This window comes from Thermobia domestica, chromosome 15 (assembly GCF_964235325.1).
Source record: "Thermobia domestica chromosome 15, izTheDome1.hap1.1, whole genome shotgun sequence".
In the NCBI taxonomy this organism is placed as follows: domain Eukaryota; kingdom Metazoa; phylum Arthropoda; class Insecta; order Zygentoma; family Lepismatidae; genus Thermobia; species Thermobia domestica.
The window spans coordinates 168,272,222-168,290,550 of record NC_137468.1 but is presented as its reverse complement, the minus strand read 5'-3'; the positions used below and the strand labels follow the sequence as shown (position 1 = coordinate 168,290,550).

Below are 18,329 nucleotides of genomic sequence, written 5' to 3'. Positions count from 1 at the left end.
CCCACGTTATTTACCGTACTTGGCCCCAAGTGATTTTTATCAATTTCTTAATTTGAAGGAGTAACTGCGGGGAAAGAGATTTGACAGTGATAACAATGTCATGTGTGCGATACAGGAGTATTTTGAGTCTCGACGAAAGTTTTTTTAAGGGTATGCAAATCTCGGAACATGGATTGGCCAAGTGTATTGAAGTCCAGGGAGAATACGTTGAGGAATAAAGAAATGAACATTGTATCTCTTTTTCTTTCTACTCTAGTTCGAAACCTTATTGATCCTAACTTGTATATTATTATGGACACGACTTTAACCCTACTATTATTATCAGTGTTCTGCCACATTGACAGATCCTTGCACCAAATCAGTCTTTCTCCATTCATTTAAATTCTTACAATTAGTTTTGTGGTGGGCCCGCGTAGCGTAGTCATTAACGCTCTTACCTTAGATGCGAGTGATCTTGCGCTCTACCTCAGATGAGGACACTGGGTCGTATAATTGTAAAAGCCTTTACAAGCCTATCATCCTGAGTGAGTTTTCCTGGATTCTTCTCGTTCGCACCAGGCAAATGCCGGAATGGTACCAAACATATAGGTCCCAAGCCGTTCCTTTTCTTCCGGAATCCTTTCACTCTTCCCTTTTCTCGGATAGTGTGATCGCCCAGAGATGTCATCCCTCAGACGTGACGGTCCAACTTGGTCATAAATGCCGAAAGCCAGAAATCTACATCGTAATCCTAATCCTAATTAGTTTTTGTTAATGTATCAGAATTTCGATCTTCATATCGACCAGGACCTATATGTTTGGCCCGTTATATATATTATTTGGAAGGTATATATCGACCTATAAACCTTCCTCCCTTCATTGTCCTTCCAGAAACTAATCCTTCTAAAGTATTTCTTCTCAGTCAACTCATTTTTAGAAAGTTTCCTAACCAATGTAATTTCATTTTTGCTCTCAACTTCGGTATTATTCGTTCTTAATTCATTCTTCTCAGAACTTTATTTCTTATTTTATATTTCCAGGTAATTTTTCTATCCTTATCCATTTTTCATCTCGACCTTTATTATAATGGATATAACTCTAGTAAAAAAAAAATGCAGTGAAAGTGCCTTGTTAGTGAGGGAAATTAAGCATCGATACTCCGGTTACCGATGTCTGTTATTGTTGTGTTATATGTAATTAATAGTAATAGTAAAACAATTTCGTCAACATTCCTACTGAATTTCCTATGTTTGGTCTCAAAATTCATATATGGTAAGTCTTATGGTCCTGGTAAATTTTTCAATGTTGTCGAAATTAAACGTTGTACGTTAACATTTATGTTTATAGATTTCATATATCATAATTTTAATAACGTTCTGCTTTCAGCGTTGTCAGATCGCTGAGCTGCTTTAGCTCTTGATTCATGGAAGGTATGACACCGGGTGGGCAATAGTTTATTTGTTGCAAGAATGCTATTTAGTTTCAGTTCTAAGTACATCTCTCTAATTTATTAATAAAAAATCTGAAACATACCTTCACGTCTAGAATCATATCGTTGTATTTTTATTACTAACCGTTCCTTCTCTATCATAAGAAGCTAAAGGATAAAAACATCCTTAAAACTGTATTCAATGAATATTCGATAGAAACGGCTGGTTGGCAGGGAAGAACGATAAGAAGGAAAGTACATATTTATGTATTTCACCCCAGTTACATTTTAAAAGTTTAAGTAATTTATATTTCTCTACTGTAAACGTAGCGCGAAACAGTTATCCTTCTCGCTTGTTACTGTATATTAATTATGTGTTGCGCGCATTGCATTACAAAATATAATCTATTTTGTTAGTTTAGTAAGATTCACAAACTTATAAGTTTTAATAAAGTCGAGAAAATAAGAGTCAAATTACATTGTGTGTTTCTCACACCTTCCAATGCTGCATAGGACAGAGGATGCAAACCCACAAAAGAAAAGTTAAAAATTCTTTGTGACAAATAATAAGCGAAACAAAAAGTAGAAGTAAAATAATACCTTTGGAATTCACGTCCATCAATTCCATGTGCTATTCTGTTAGTTAGTAACGATATAGATGATTCTGCAGGGCTGTCACCATTTTCAAATTTTAATTGTTCATCGCCACTAGTTAAATTAATTTCCTCATCCTTCATTTCAGGTTCTTGCTTTATCATGGAAAGCGGTTTCGAAGTTGAAGAAGTAACAGTTTCACACATTTTCGGTTTATCTTTTTGGTCCACTGGCAACTTGCGTTCCTTGATATTCGTTAATCCTGTATGCTTTTCTTCAACTTGTGTTCCCTCAAGATATTTCTCTTCCTCAGCTTTGCCGACAATTTCAGATAACATAGAAATTAATTCACAAGTAATTTTATATTCATCTCCCATCATGGTAATTATAATATCTACTAGGTAACAATTTATCCAAACGACTTCATTCCAAATAACAAACCATCACTCTTTCAAAACCTGAAAAAAAAAAAATACGGGTGAGTATTACTAACTCAGAAGAAAATTAGCAAATTGAAACTTACATAAACCAATTGATAAGTTAAAAATTATATATCAGTGCCAATTATTGTGCAACATCAATACAGGCTTATTTATACATAATACAATTATTTAGTGTTAATTTACAAGTAGTATCTACAGCAGTGTTAGGATTGTAAGGATCACCCCTAGGAGCAATGTGTCACTGTAGAGACTGTATGGCATAGCAAGGAGTATGTGTGTGTCTCTGATAGCAAACGTCAAACTGTAACGGATTTAATATGCTAGTTAAAATTGCAAACTTTTCATGTAAAATACGTAAAGAAATATGTTATCTATTCTAGCAGAATAATCACCCACATCCTTTAGCCTAAAAAGCATAATTTCTGAAACGTGAATCTAAAAGTCATTTAATTATTTTAGAATTTTACAAACCGAAACAATTATTTATGAGAAGGATGAAAGTAGCTTGAATGTTTAGATTATCTCTTGGCATAATTAATGTACTATAAGTTATTAGTTTTATTTAGCGGAAGCATTTTTATCAGCGCGGTTAATATTCCTTAAGTCAACTATTTGGATGCGACTTAAATATTGAAAGCTACTTGGCTTACACTAAGTGATAAAATAACGTTGGTGTAGTTGACTCATGATATATTGAATACTCTGATTTATACATATATATATATATATATATATATATATATATATATATATATATTTGTACATAAACAAGATAACATATAATCTTAGTATAATAATTAGTCGAACTAGTATTGGTTTCATTATAGATATTCGAGTCAGCAAAATTTTGACGATTATAACTGCCTAATAGAGGTCACGCGGTCTTAAGCCCGCGCGAAATTCAAAATTAGCCCCGCCCTCCACATCACGTGCTATGATGTCATGGGAACATATTGTCTTAGCCTCCACCCTCACGGGTAATTTGAAATTCGTCCCTCACCCTCTTTTATGACCAGAATTTTTGAAATAGGGGTGCTGTGGGTGTCTATTTCGTTCCTTTTATAGGTATAAAATTTGGAGATGATTATCCGCTTTGATGAATGCTTTCTTACGTTATATTGTTATATGATGGAGTATAGAAGTACATCAATGTCCCAGGATGGATATGTATAGCCTACCTTAACCCCTTGCTTGTGTAATTTTCGGAGTAATTGTCCTTACTAGTGATGGGCAGTGGGAAAATTCTCGGTGGGAAGGAAAATGAAAAATGGGAATATTCCTGGGTTTTTCCCTGGCATATAAATTTCCGGACAGGAATTTATTCCCATTTCTTTACTTTGTTTTCCATATTATAAGAGCCATATGACTAATTACTTTACTTGAATTTATTATCATTTACATCTGGGTTTTATATAATTTGGAGGTTTAAAAAAATTAAATTCGTTGACTGTAGTTTAAAAAACTAATGAAATTATTTTTTAAAAAATTTCCATTTGCATTTGCACTAGAAAGTAGAAAAGTACTAATTTATAAAAGATGAAAAGGAACCAGTTTGTAAAGTAATCTAGTGATTCTGTAGAGATAAAGTACTATCAATACACCCCGAACCATCGTCAGTAATAGATGTCGGTCTGTCTGTTGTGTCTGATTCGAATTTCGTTCTTTGAGAAAAAATCAGATATCAGATATTTCTTTGAATAAAGAAATCTGTGTAGTAGTAAATACATATACTTTTAAAATGTAATGTTTAGATATCAAAATTAGAATTGCTTCTCAGAATGTTTCATTAGTACCGGTGTTTCCGGATCTGTGTTAATTAGGATTTCATTGCTTCTTTTTACGAGTGTATTCATGCACCAAGCTTTGTTGGCATGTAACACGGAGTACAATGTTCGATTTTTTTTCTTTTTCTTTTTTCATTCGCTCAGCCGCGTTACTGTCAGCTGGTACCTTGAGCATTCAAAATCGGCGAAGTATCATCATTGCCAATGATTTCTCTCTTTTGGGTTTATTTATTTCATAATTTTGAAGAAGGGAGTGGATGGGAAAAAGGACGTTAAACCAAAACAAGGATTGGACAAAATATAAATAAATAGGAACAAAAAAGAAATAAAAATATCTAAACTTAATATTTGCTTAACTCTACTCTCATTTCTAGTCTTGTGAGATTTTGTGTGTTTTTAGTTTTATTGAGCTTATTGCTTGTGTGTTGTGTTTTGGTATTTATCTTTTGGTCATCTTCTTCTTTCTCCTTTTCTATAGGTTTTGACTCTGTATGTTTAGTTTATTTGGCTTCTGCTTACATTTCTCTCCTGTGTGTTCTATTTCACATTTGCACTATTTACACTGGCTTTTCACCTGTGTATTTTATTTCTTTTCACTATCCTACATCAACACTACACTAGTGATGTGTAAATTCCCGGGAAATCAAAAAGAAAATTGCATTATATTACTACATTATGATTTCAAAGTTAAATTCGTTTTTTATCACAGTATATTATTTCAGTTGTCTCCAGAGGATTCTTTAAAATGTATATTCTGAACGGTACTATGTTACTTTATCAATATTTTATTATATTTAGAGAGTACGCATAAATGTATATTTACTTACAATATGTTCTATGAAAGTAAATATGTGGAAAAAATCGCATAGTAAGTCACATATGTTTACACCGCTAAACAGTTTAAATTTATAAGTAAGTGGATTTTCTAAACTTTGCGCATACATATTTATGGTCACAATATGTGCAAGATACTGACTTATCTTTAGAATTTATCATTGCCACACATTTAGCGTAACATTGCCACACAAAACATTTTTTCCTACCTATTCTTCGAAATTTCATGCATTAATTTACATGTAAGAGAAGTTCGAGTACCTCTTCAGAAATTCGAGTCAGAGACGGGAGACAGACCGATTTGTATTACTAACGATAGTTCGGGGTGCATTAATTGTACTTCATCTCTATTTCTACATAATTTCTACATTACTTTACAAGCTGGTTCCCTTTCATTATTTGTAAATTATTACTTTGCTACTTTTTAGTGCAAATGGAAATAGAACTAATAAATCATATGATTAGTTGTACAAAATACAGTCACCGAATTTTATTTTTTTCACCTCCAAATCATTTAAAGCCTAGAAGTAAATCAAAATAAATGAAAATAAAGCAATTGTTTATACGATTCTTATAATTTGGAAGACAAAATAAAGAAATTGAAATAAATTCCTGCCCGGGAAATTCTATGACAGGGAAAAACCGGGAATATTCCCATTTTTTATTTTCCTTCCCACCGGCAATATTCCCATTTCTCATTCCTTCACTACACTACACTCACTACAGACACTGACACTGACTGCTTCTGATGAAATCACTAACCTTCATTAACTAATACTTACACTAAAAAACAAACTCTACACTTGTTTTTATCTAAATTTTCACATTTTTGAAGTTTTAATTTTCTTATGCTTCTATATAAGCATTTCGTGTTACTTTTGCTTTAATGCTTTAGTGTTCTCAGTTGCGTATCAATGCCGTTTCCACCCATTTGTGCTGGCTTGAGGTCCAGGTCTCACTCAGAGCACTTACGAGGAAGGTCCATAAACCGTGAGAGTTGAATTTTGATGAAAATTACTGACAAGATTCAGTTCGAGTTGCTAAGTAACGCAGTAATAGTCACTCGATACGCAAATGCTTCATTCAGCTGGTACACCGACGCCATCTTGAAATCCAGTAGGCAATGTCCAAGAATACGGGTGAAAGCAACGTGACGTACGTAACATGTTGACTTCCTTTTCTGACTTTCTTTGAGTGTAGCGGCCTTCATAATGAAGATATCGCTTTACTTCTTTTTATATTGGACAGATAGGAAATGCAGTTTTAAGGTGGTATAAAATACACATCAATCAATTAACAAAAACAAATTACATCAATGTGCAAAACGTCGTGACGTACACACAATGAAATGGACATTGAAGTCAGACATCGAGAAGAAAACGATAAATTTTTCTCTGCTGTTGCATGTGTATGCTCGAAGAAAATTGAGTGTATAGGTGACTACTGCTATGCTATTTCTGCATTGTAACCGAAGTTTTCGATGCATCGGTATCTTAGCAAAAAAATTATAACTAGCGTGACGTACGCACATATTTCGTGACGTACGTAACAGCGTGCACTTTGACTAGAAGATACAATTGTGGAGTGGAGACTCAAAATTGAAAGTCTCGAAGAGAGATTGATTGGAAAACCACAGAACAAATATAAGTTACTGATATTTGTTGATGATAACGCACAGTCGTTTGGAAGTAGCAGACATCGCAAAATTCAACATAGTATGAAAAATATAAAAATGTGCATAGAAATGTACAGTGTGCATTTTAATTAGTAATGTTCAAGTCCTTCAGGTACTCGTGAGCAAAAGTGTAGCGATCTCGTTTCTCACGGCGTTTTGGAAGAACTTTCTGGATGCGATTTCGTTCCACAGAATCAGTCATCTACACGTGGATAACAAAAGAATGTGTCTTTTCCCTGATCACTTTCACGCATGTATTTCACTCGGTGCATTCCATCACTTTCAACAGCAGTTACGTGTCCCACATGTTTTGTCTCGGTCCGACTACATACACCACTGCAACATAACTTCCGATTTTGATGTCAAACTTTTGGGAGGGAAGCTATTTGTCTCTGACATTTTGCGAAATATTTTTCTCAGGTTCATGTCGATCTGAATATGTATCACTTCCACTGGTGCTGTAAATTGCAATGTGCAATTGGTACGAGTTTTTCAAGATCGGCACTTGTGTTTCATATATCATAGCAACAAACCTTTTAGCAGAGCAACGTTTCTTGCGGACTTGATTGTTTTTAGTTGCTGTAAGTTCACGTCCATGAAGTGTATAACAAAGGGAAAGTCGTAGTTGGCTGTGTCTTGATGCAATATAAAAAGGTATTCAATTTGCTTGGTATTTTTGAGAGCGACGGAATGGAAATCACTAGCGTTTTTCATTATTATTTTACCTTGAAGAATACGGAACCAAACTTCTCTTTTCATCTTTGCTCCAACTCCATCATGTGCCCATCTTCCTTGATAGTTTTCGTGAAAGTTTCACTCTGTTGGTACAATTTCATTTAGTAGCTTTAGATAGACAATGAATTTCCGGTTTTTAAAATGTTGACTCGCTCTGTCGGTTCACAGGTGTATTTTTTAATGGGCAATTCCAGCAAAATCTTGAATCATTGAAGACGGCTACTTGCAAAGTACCATGGTTTTTCGTGTCAGATATAACTCTGTAACTTCGCTCTCCGTTGCTGAAGTATGCTACTGTGATGTAAATAGTGACAGTAGGATCGGCTGCGTTTGACCAGTGGGCGGCCATAACTTCGTATTGATGCTTAATTGCGTAATTTTCTGCGAAGTCTGTCTTCAAAACCACTTCATCTATATTTTCATTTCTTCTTTGAAGGTGCTCAGCTCCTGGTTTTGTCTTCTTATGTTGTATATGTGACACCGATACAGTAGTAACTGTTTCTCCAGTGAAAATGAACAATTTCTAGGGTGCCTCTCTTCAACTGATAAACTTCAACCAATTCCTCACGATTTTCCGGTTCACACAACACACCCTGGATGTATGTTTTACGTTCGTACATGTCATGCACTTATTCTTCATACATATCTCACTCTCTGTATCGCATACACTTTTCTCAACAAGCACGTTCTTTGTCATTGGCAGCTGGTTCCATTTCACTTTGGCGCCAATCATTTTTTGAATGTTCTCACAGTATGGACAAGCAAGACAAGTTATCCAGTTAGATACAGTAATGCATTCTTTGGGGCGAAGGTTTAGGAAACTAGTTTAACTAATAGGTATATTTTTGCAAATTCGTTAATGAAGAGCTTATGTGTCTCGCTGATGTAAAACATAATGCATCTTTCCTTTTTCCCATCATTGCTGTACATGAAAACGGTATCCTTTTCCCAGGGAGCATTTGGAATATATTGTCACTCTTGTAGAAATTAATTACGGTTGCTTTTGCCTTGCTTCTTAGTCCGATGCTTTTACATTGTTGTGTTTTCTTTTGTGCCACGCCAAACAGATCCACTATTTTTTAACCACTCTGAGTTTTCTTCTAGGGCTATGCTAACGATGCAGCATTCTGATACCCCATACTCGATCCAGATAGAACAGATCCTTCTCGGTTCTTTTCGCTGCGGACTTCTGCATGCGTATTTTTGTCTGTCGACGCACTTTTTGCCTTCGATGCTGACATTGTCTTTCAGTACTGCTGCATTCCATGCTTTTCTTTCTCACGATTTGCTGCTTTTTCTTCTTCACTTGACTTCTCTAGCGTTTTCCGTTGTGGACTTCTGGGGCTAACTCTTGCCATATTTATATATGGAAGTTGCAGAAAAGAAATGACAATGGTGCACTTTAACACACACCATAACTGAAATCAACGCTAAGACAATCCTGTCTCTAATGAACACGTAGCAGTCGATGCAGTGTTGCCATTTGTACTAACAATACTACTCGACTCAGGAACAATTAATATATATTGTTTCCACTGCTAAAGACGGCTAGTATCAGGCATGACTAGACATTATTTGCCGTTACGTACGTAACAAATACCGTTATGTTACGTACGTCACGCATTCAGTTCGTTGGTCACGTACTTTATTGGCTAACCAGATGTCACAAACGTTTGCGGTAAATTCCTACTGTTAGAAGGTATGATCTATTTGAATAATTTAACGAATGAAAGTTGTCCATGCGCTTTTCATTGTACAGGATAAACTTAACCCCCTTTTCCGTGCCGTACGTAACATACCACCACGGGTCTTCTCGATTTCACTGTTACTAGCGATGCCTACCCACATAAGGCGGATAATTTCTGTTTTTGCGTGGAAGGTAACGTTCCATAGACGACATTTCTATGAAGAATGGTGAAAGTATTGCACAGATGCTCAGTGGAACAATAACTAAGCTATGCATTTCCCTTTCATTTCAATACAGCACATTAATACACTTTCTGTTACAAAGAAGCTGATTACTTTACAATAAACAACAATTTCATAACAAATTCTGCAAACCATGTAACTATACTTCATTCTCTCTCGATTGATGTATAGCATGTTACGGTGGAAATATTATGGTTTTTGCCCTTCAATGTCCTGAATTGTTTGCTTTTACCCATACCCTTTCAGCACAAAAATGAAAAAGCTTTTGGTAGATGTGATTTAAGTATTGTAAACCGAAAAAGAGCGTCTAAATGTGGAAGTACTTTCACTGCATGATCGCCATCTTGAAAGGCACCATATTGAATCGCGATCAAATATGATAAATAGCAAGGGGATCATGTGGGGTATCAAATAGCACTGGAATTTACTCCTGAATCCATTTCCGTAACCAAAGTTTACATATCTGTTTTTACTTCAGAGTTAAGAGCTCTCTCACCCACAGGTACATGTAAAAGCTATCAAAGTTAGATTTGTGTTATGAAATGCGGTCGTGCGAGCACTTGCTGGATTTTAACTAAGGGTGTAGTAGTCACTTGATATCCTTCAATATTAAATAATTAAATATCTGCATCTTACCATCTTTAACGAAAAAACACTCACTTATAATAAGGGCAAGACTAGTTTGAATATCAAAACTGTGATAAATAATTGTAGCAGGTGTTCCTTAAATTCGAGGATTTATTAATTATTTAAATCACATATTTGACAATTCAAGAAATAAATTTTAGGACTTGTTTGTTCATTTGCGCTAACACTTGCCATGATATATTTGGCTCTTTTTTGTGTTTGAAATATTCTATGGGAATGTGGTGAATTTCCCCCAATATTCTACTCCGTGTTATTAAAAACTGACAAAATAGACTTACTAGTTCTCTTTACTTTAAACTATTGTGTACGGTTTTAAGACACACCACACATAATGTAGAGTGCTTTACTACAGGCAATTGCAACGTAGGTGTGCAGTGAAGTGTATGATGTCTGTCTTCGAAAGACAAACAGCCGTACTACAGCAATTTTGGAGAAGGCGGGAGTGTGACGTTCGGTACGAAAGCATTTGCTGGACCAGTAAAACATTCGTTCCGTGCATAAAATGCGAACAATTAATCCGATAAACGTAGTCACAATTTTAAATCAACCAGTGGTGGAAAATATAGTGTCATAAGTGAGAATGGGGTAGAGGATAAGACATTTGCAGGTACATTGCTTGCAATGATAGCAAGCAAATATGATGGTGACGTTTCTCTAACCGTTAGTGACACATTAGATGTAGACACTGACACAGAGGGTGGGAATCAAGATTCGACAAACGAAATGTATCTGGAACAGCTAACTAATGACAGTGAGCAAGTATGAGATGCCATCTTTAAGCCGGACTAAATCTGTCCATGTAACAGAAGCTGTCGTTAACAAATACAAACAAATTCAGGAGCACGTTGCAATATTGAAAAGGAATGGGAAACATAACGCTGTTGCAACTACAACGAAGAAATTCAAACATGGGAAAAGCATTGGTGCTGAAGTTATACCCCCAAAGACCACGAAATTTATTCAGCCTCTTGATATATACTTTTCTCAGCAATATAAGCTGGTAATTCGGAGATTTGAGGCTTATTTTCCACATAAATTCATTGTCTGTGGTACACCGAACAAGTGATATGACAGAATTTTCATAATGAAAATGCATTCTGTTGTGTATCATCAATTTTGTGCGCCAGTTCTGAAGGACATGCTTGCATATACATGTCAGAAATGTTGGTACGTCGCAAGAACAATAGTTGGTTCATTTACAAATGTTTTGGAGACTATGTTGCAAGTAGAAAATAGTCTCTGTGGTCATGAAGACTGTGTCGAAAGTGCATTTGTTATGTGTTTGTACTGCTGCACGATGCTGTGTGTTAATCACTTCTTATGGATCTCCATCATCACAACTGAAGAGCAAAAGGTTAGTAGGTTAATATCTGCTTATGTGCTCCAGTTTATATTATTTTTCCAATAACTTCAAGACATATCCTTGTAAAGTCATACGTGCCGTTGCATCTAACTTATATTACAGCATTTAAGTGCTATGACAATTGCAACACACATATACTCATATATATATATATATAGCGCGTATCGAAATACGTATAATTTGTTACAGAGCTGCTATTCCATTTTTACTACAGCCATTTCAGTTTAATTAACGATTTATCTCACTAGGCTCAAGATCTGATTGGTATAGTGGTTATTGTACATCAAGTGAGTACTACCGCTTCAATTAAAATCCTGCAAGTGCTCGCACGATTGCATTTCATAATACAAATCTAACTCGCATAGTTTACCATATTCCTGTGAGTGAGAGAGCTCGTAACTCTGAAGTGAAAACAGATATGTAAATTTTGCTTACATAAATGGATTTAGGAGTAAATTCCAGTACTATCTGATACCTCATATGACCCCCTTGCTGTTTATCATATTTGACCGCGATTCAATATGGCGCCTTTCAAGATGGCGATCATGCACTGGAAGTACTCACACATATAGGTGCTTTATCTCGGTTTACAATACTGAAGTCACATCTACCAAAAGCTTTTTCATTTTTGTGCAAAAAGGATATTCGTGGACATTGCCTACTAAATTTCAAGATGGCGTCGGTGTAGCAGCTGAACGAAGCATTTGGGCATCGAGTGACTATTACTACGTTACTTAGCAACTCAAACTGAATCTTGTCAGTAATTTTCATCAAAATTCAACTCTCACGGTTTATGGACCTTCCTCGTTAGTGCAGGCCCTGGCCCGTTTTATCCTTCGGCAGGCACGCCCGGGATGGGCCGTCTTATTGGCGAGAGTTGCTCTATGTTTTGTTTTTGAGACACTATCCTCGCTTCACCTCTACTCGTGCACTCACGCAACATTCACTCTTTCACCGGTGTCTTTTTCCAAACCGAGAGGCTGGAGGTGCAGCACGCATTCTCGTCCTCAGCGAAGCACAAAAATCGTGCTTGGGTTCCAGGAGTCTTTTCTCCGGTCCGAGGACTTGATCACACAATCTTCCTCTTGCGCTCATCCTTCTATTCTTCTTCTGTAAGTTTTTCGTCTTAGTTCGGAGTATTCATTTGTCAAATTTTCCAATATTTTGCAGTCTTCCTCTACTTCTATTATTTCTTCTATTATTAACTCGTGCTAGCGGTTTGTCTTTTATCTGAGTTCTTACTTCTAAAATTTCTTCTAATAATGGACACCACATGACATGGTGCTCAGTTCCTTCTTCTAACCATTCACATATTGGGCTGGCTTTTAACTTCTGTGAAGGTGTTGTTCGTATGGTCCATGGCCTGGTAGGTAATGAACCAATCCATATGTTGGATTTAAGTGATTTATTTTTAGTCTGTCGATGATGCTAGGAAAGATTCTATGTAATCGTTGCGCTCCACAGTATCCCTGGCATTCTTTATCCCATAGTTGTATTATGTTGTCATTAGTTTCTTTCTCATCTTTTAGATCTCTGTTCAAAGTTTCTCTAATTTTCCTTTTCTCTTCTTTTCTTAACCAGGAATCAGTTACCCTTTGAAATAACATAGTTCATTGGTTGAATATCAAGGATTATACAGAGTGCGCTATGCGAAGTAGTGTTAAAAGCTCCAGATATTCTGATCAATAGGTTTACTTGTGGTCTATTGCTTTGGTTTTCGTAGGTCTTATTTCTTAATAGTCTATCAATCCAAACGCTGGATGCGTACGCCATGATAGCTGACAAAATAGTTTCTTGGTATAGTCTTAGTAGTTTTAGTGATACCCTGCATCTGTTTCTTGCAATACTGGTCAATATATTCGCTACACTGTTTCCCCTTTTTACTATATATTTCAGATGTTCATCAAATTTTAATCTACCGTCTAGCATTATGCTAAGTTATTTTATGTTTTGAACTCGTGAAACTCCTACTCCATTTAATTTTATGGTCTATTTCTTTGTAGTTTTGTGCCGAAAGTCAGATACAGTGAAACCCGTCTATGTTGGCCACCATTGGTTCCATTGGAAAGGGGCTAAGGTAGACAGGTGGCCAACTTACAGAAAATAACTGCGCTTGGTGTATTTTTAGAATAAGGTTTCTAGTATTACTTGACTGTAAAATTTTAGTAAGCAATAGCATGACAGCTACTTATAAATAATGTATATAATCATGACAATATACAGTACTAGAAAAAATTACTACAGTATGTTTAATATACGAGTGTTCCTTCCTCTTCCTGAAAACTAATCTGGTATAATGAATTATTCGGATTGAAAACACAATAATACAAATAACCATAGAATAGAAATATATGTACGCAGTTTATTGAAATTGATACTGCAGCACAGTCAGTTATTCAGATTGAAAACAAGAAAAGCAAAAGTATAGATTGAACAGTTTATAAAAATTTTTCCAGTGACAAATATTTTCTGTAGAAACCTTTCGAAAAATAGCCAGTCAGTTATTAATAACAAATGTATTCATGTTGGTTCATTCTAGAGGTACTTTTCCTTCTTTTTGCATATTTGCAAATTCTAATTTTGTAGTTAACTACCTCTTGTTAAAGTTGTAGCACTAAATGGGTTTCCCTTGGAGCATAAGACGTGGAGAGAATCTTAAGGGAATCCGTAACCCTCTGCCTTTCGGCAAACCGTCAAGTAAAAAGAGTTAACAATTGAGATGATTAGCTTTAACCTTGACACTTTTCCGGAATTACTGAAGCTCCTCACCGATGAAAGGAGCCGATATAGCTAATGGTTTTACCAAAACAGACAGAGTAAACGAATACGTAAAACCATTTCCTGAATTCCTGTACATGCTTTTTCTTATTCACATCTTCCTTCACCACGCTTTTATCATTGACCACTCTGGCCATTGACCTCCAAAAACAAAACGTGGGAATCTATGCTTCTCTGTCTGCAGCCACAAATATAGAACACCTCCCTCTCATATGGGAATACGAAAGAGTTAAGAAAAATAACAAAACAGTATTTTAGGTGGCCAAGATACGCAGCTAAATTTATCATCATCATAGGGTAAACGTTGCTTCAATGCGGCCAACTTCCAAGCTAGACAGGTGGCAAACTTACAGAGTAATAAGTAACGAATGTCTTATTGGTAAATGCAGGTTCAAGACGAATCAGGCCAGTTTTTTATATACATACATTTTCAATCAAGGATGGAAACCATAAATTATAAAATACTCCTTCTATGTCAATGAAGAGCGTTAATACATATTTCTTTTCGTATATCTCTTCTTTGATATTATCTAGAAGACTATTTATTGCATCTTCAGTTGATTTTCCTACTCTGAATTTAAATTGTAGTTTGTCTTCACTTACGTTTCTTTATTTTTGGATTCTGTTTAATATAACTCTCAAAAATTTTAGACATATTTTTAAATAAACATATGGGTCTATATGAGTTTACTTTTTATGGAAATAAATCTGAGTTTTACGTCCCACGGTTATGCCGGTTACGCTAAAGGAGACGTGATGATGAGTAATGAATGAAATGGTGCAATGAAGTGGGAAAACCCCGAAAAAACCCATGCACACGGTGTTTGTCCACCACAAAGTTCACTTGGCGGGAGCTGGGATCGAACCCGGAACCCCAAGCACCAGAGGTGAACGCTCTACCACTGAGCTACCGCGGCCCCTATTTACTTTTTATGCATCCCTTTCTGGTCCCTTTGAGAGAATAAATAATTTTGATGTTTTCCACGGCTTAAGAATTTCTTGTTTCTTTATTAGTAGGTTGAAAAGCTTCGTTAGGTAGGGGACCCATAAATCTTTAGTGTTCTTCTATACTTCGTTTTTCATGCCATCTATACCCGGAGATTTCTTCTTTTTAAGTTTTCTAAAGATCTTTTCTATTTCTTCGTTAGTGACTTTGTCCGATTCCTGTATGTACATTTCCTGTATGTTGCTCACCCATTTTGTTTTTAAGTACTATGTTTCCTTTGTGCCAATATTGTTTTCACCTCTGGGAAAAAATTTGTTCGCTAAAATTTTGGAGTTCCTTCTCTGTTTGAGGTGTATGATCCATCTAATTTCTTGACTGTATGTAATAGTAATGGGTTTATTCTTTGTGTTATGAGTTTGTGTGGTACACCCCATGGATCTATTTCAACATTTTTCTTGAGATAAAGATCCAAACTTATTTTCTTAGCCTCTAATATTGCTTCTTTATATTTATTCTTTGCGTTTCTATATCTTTCTAAACTTTTTTCCTTTAGTATTGGGTTATAAGTTGCTTGATAACTTTTCCGGGCTGACGTTGCAAGTCTTTTTAATTTTTGTAGTTTAGGTGTCCAAAGGTCTTCATTTACTCTTCCTTCTTGACTTTCCGGAGTAGCCTCTTTTAAAGCTTTTTTTTTTGTTTGTTTGTTTGTTCAGTTTCATTATTTCCGTCAAGCTTTCATCTTTATTTATTTAAAGTAGATTTGTTCTTGAAAGTAATCCAGTTTGTCTTATCTATATTTAAAAAAAAATGTTCTTTTCCATTTTTTTCAAATTTTCATATCAAATAGTATTATTTCGTAGTGGCTGAGTGAGTTTATCTCCAATCTGCCAATTTTCAACTTTACTTGTTATTTTAAATGTTCCGCATGTCACATCAATATGAGAACTGCCTCTATCCCATACAAAAGTTCATCTGTTTCCGATGCTTGAGATTACAAGTCCATTTTGCATTACAAAATCTTCAACTAATTATCCTATCATCTGTATCCGGGGCACCCCATAAGATTGATTTTGCATTTGTATCGGCAAGGATTAATATTTCCGTATTATTCCTCTGCCATATTATCTCTTGATTTTTGTCTATGAAGCCACGTGTTTGAAAGCTGTATTGAAAATACGCATTTATTAGCCAGAATTTCATGTTTCCACACTTAACTTCAGCTATTGTTATCCAATTGTTAGTATATTGGGTTAGTTTTAGTACTTCAATTTCTCTATTGAAAACTATAACTGTCCTCCGTACATTTTTTTGAGCTTGCTGGAAAGGTTCTTAATTCCCCTTTTAGTAAATATGGTTCTTGTATTGCTACGATATCAATCTTTTCGATTTCTGTTAGTATTTTAAGTTCCATTGTGGCTATTTAACTTTCTTCTGCGTTATTCTGCATAATTTTCAAGTACTACTGATTTTTATCCATCCCTCGTACATGTGTAGGCATCCGTTCCTGATTTCGTTGGGTCGAAGTATACTCTACCATGCGCACGCACCAGTTGTTGGTAAAAGTTTTCTAGCGTAAAGTATATCCCTCGTCTCTCAATCTCATTCACTAGATCAAGTAACTCTCATCCGTTTGCTGGGAGATCGTAAGTTCCCAGTTCAATTCTGTCGGCTTCCTTCAAGATTGGAAATGTTACAGTTTTTCCATTTATATGAATATCTCTTACTATCTGTCTTAGTGCAGTCATTAAGATTTGTTTTTCTTCCAATTTTGCTAGCCTATACATATGGTTTATGTTTTCATATAATTGTATATTATTTAATAAGATTTCTTCATTTAATGGTTTTAGTGGAGTATTTTCTGTACTTGAAACTTCCGAATCTTGGATTTGTTCTATATGTTCTTCTTGATTTACAAAAATATATTTTTTTCACCGTAGACAAATGAATTATTAATGTTCGAGATCTGTTGCATACATTTATAATTCTCTTTGTCAATTTTTTTTTCTTATTTTCTAGAACAGTTTCCACTTTTCTTTTTTTTTACCTTGCTGTTTTTGCTAACTTCTCCATTACGTTTTCTTCAGTTTCTATTTTCGATTTTTCATTTTCTTTTGTATCATATGTTTGTGTTTCTTTATCTCTTTTTCCTTCTAGAAAATTTTATAATCTTTGTTTGTTCCTACGTTACTTACTTGGGCTTTTTCTCTTTGTATTTACTAATTCTTTCTTTTTATTCTCCATAGTTTATTTTAGAAATTATCTTTTCACTGGCTACTTTGTATGACAGGTTCTTCCGTTTGTGGGTTTTGACATACTTTGTCTCTTAGTTTACATGGTACACATATCTTTTTTCCTTTGTCTTCACATTCGTCGCTTTTATGTTGCAATGAGCCACAATATCTGCATCTCATTTTTCCTTTATTGTCGCAAATATTACGTAACATGACCGAATTCTTGGCAGATAAAACATTGTGGAACGACCAGGAAATCTTTTATTCTATGTGCCTCATAATCGATGTAGTCTTTTTCTTTTTCAACTAACAGTTTCCTTATCTTCGGTTCAACTTCTATCACCAAGTGGCACAGTTTTTCTTGTTTCTTTGTGCTCGAAACCTTGCTTTACTCTTTTTGGCTTCTTCCATTTCGTTTTCATCGAAATTCTGTTCGATGAAAGCTTGGAGTAGTTCTTCATCGTTTAATTTAGACAGTACCCCATATATGATCATCAGCGGGTTTTTCTTTTTAGTATCCTCGCACTAGAAGTTATTCCTTATTTCTTCTTTAGTCATTATTTTCCTAATGTCTTCTTTCGTTGCGGTTTCAAGTATTACCATATGTCTGGTAGTTCTTTAAAAAGTTGTTTAACTTCTCTTTTCGTGGATCAATAACTCCTGTTAATCTTTCCGCTAATTGCTTTGATGTCTGTTCTTGATTCGGTTTTATTATCAAGGCCGGTTTTGTTTTTGCTTGCATCTCCTGTATCTTCAGTTCTTTTTCAGGAGGTTTACTTCATATAGATAGAACAAATATCATATCTTATTAAATTAGAAACTTAATAGTACAAGTAAGAAAGACAGTTTGCCTTAAATCAACATTCAGTATATATGCCATCCCATACCGTGGCAACCTTACGAAATTTTCAACACTTTACGTATGTTTTCTGGCAGTTACCAAACTAATAACGTTTATAAC

General features: G+C 35.2%; 1 protein-coding gene across 4 annotated transcripts in view; it reads right to left on the bottom strand.

The window, feature by feature from the left end:
- The window catches only part of LOC145671346 (uncharacterized), a 62,517-nt gene that overhangs the window by 34,983 nt on the left and 9,205 nt on the right, over positions 1-18,329 (bottom strand). For all 4 annotated transcript variants that reach the window (XM_081740385.1, XM_081740383.1, XM_081740384.1 and 1 more), the window contains exon 2: positions 2,009-2,460. In XM_081740385.1, the coding sequence (XP_081596511.1) occupies positions 2,009-2,382 (374 nt within the window). In that variant the 5' untranslated portion in view covers positions 2,383-2,460. The remainder of the gene's footprint in view (positions 1-2,008; positions 2,461-18,329) is intronic.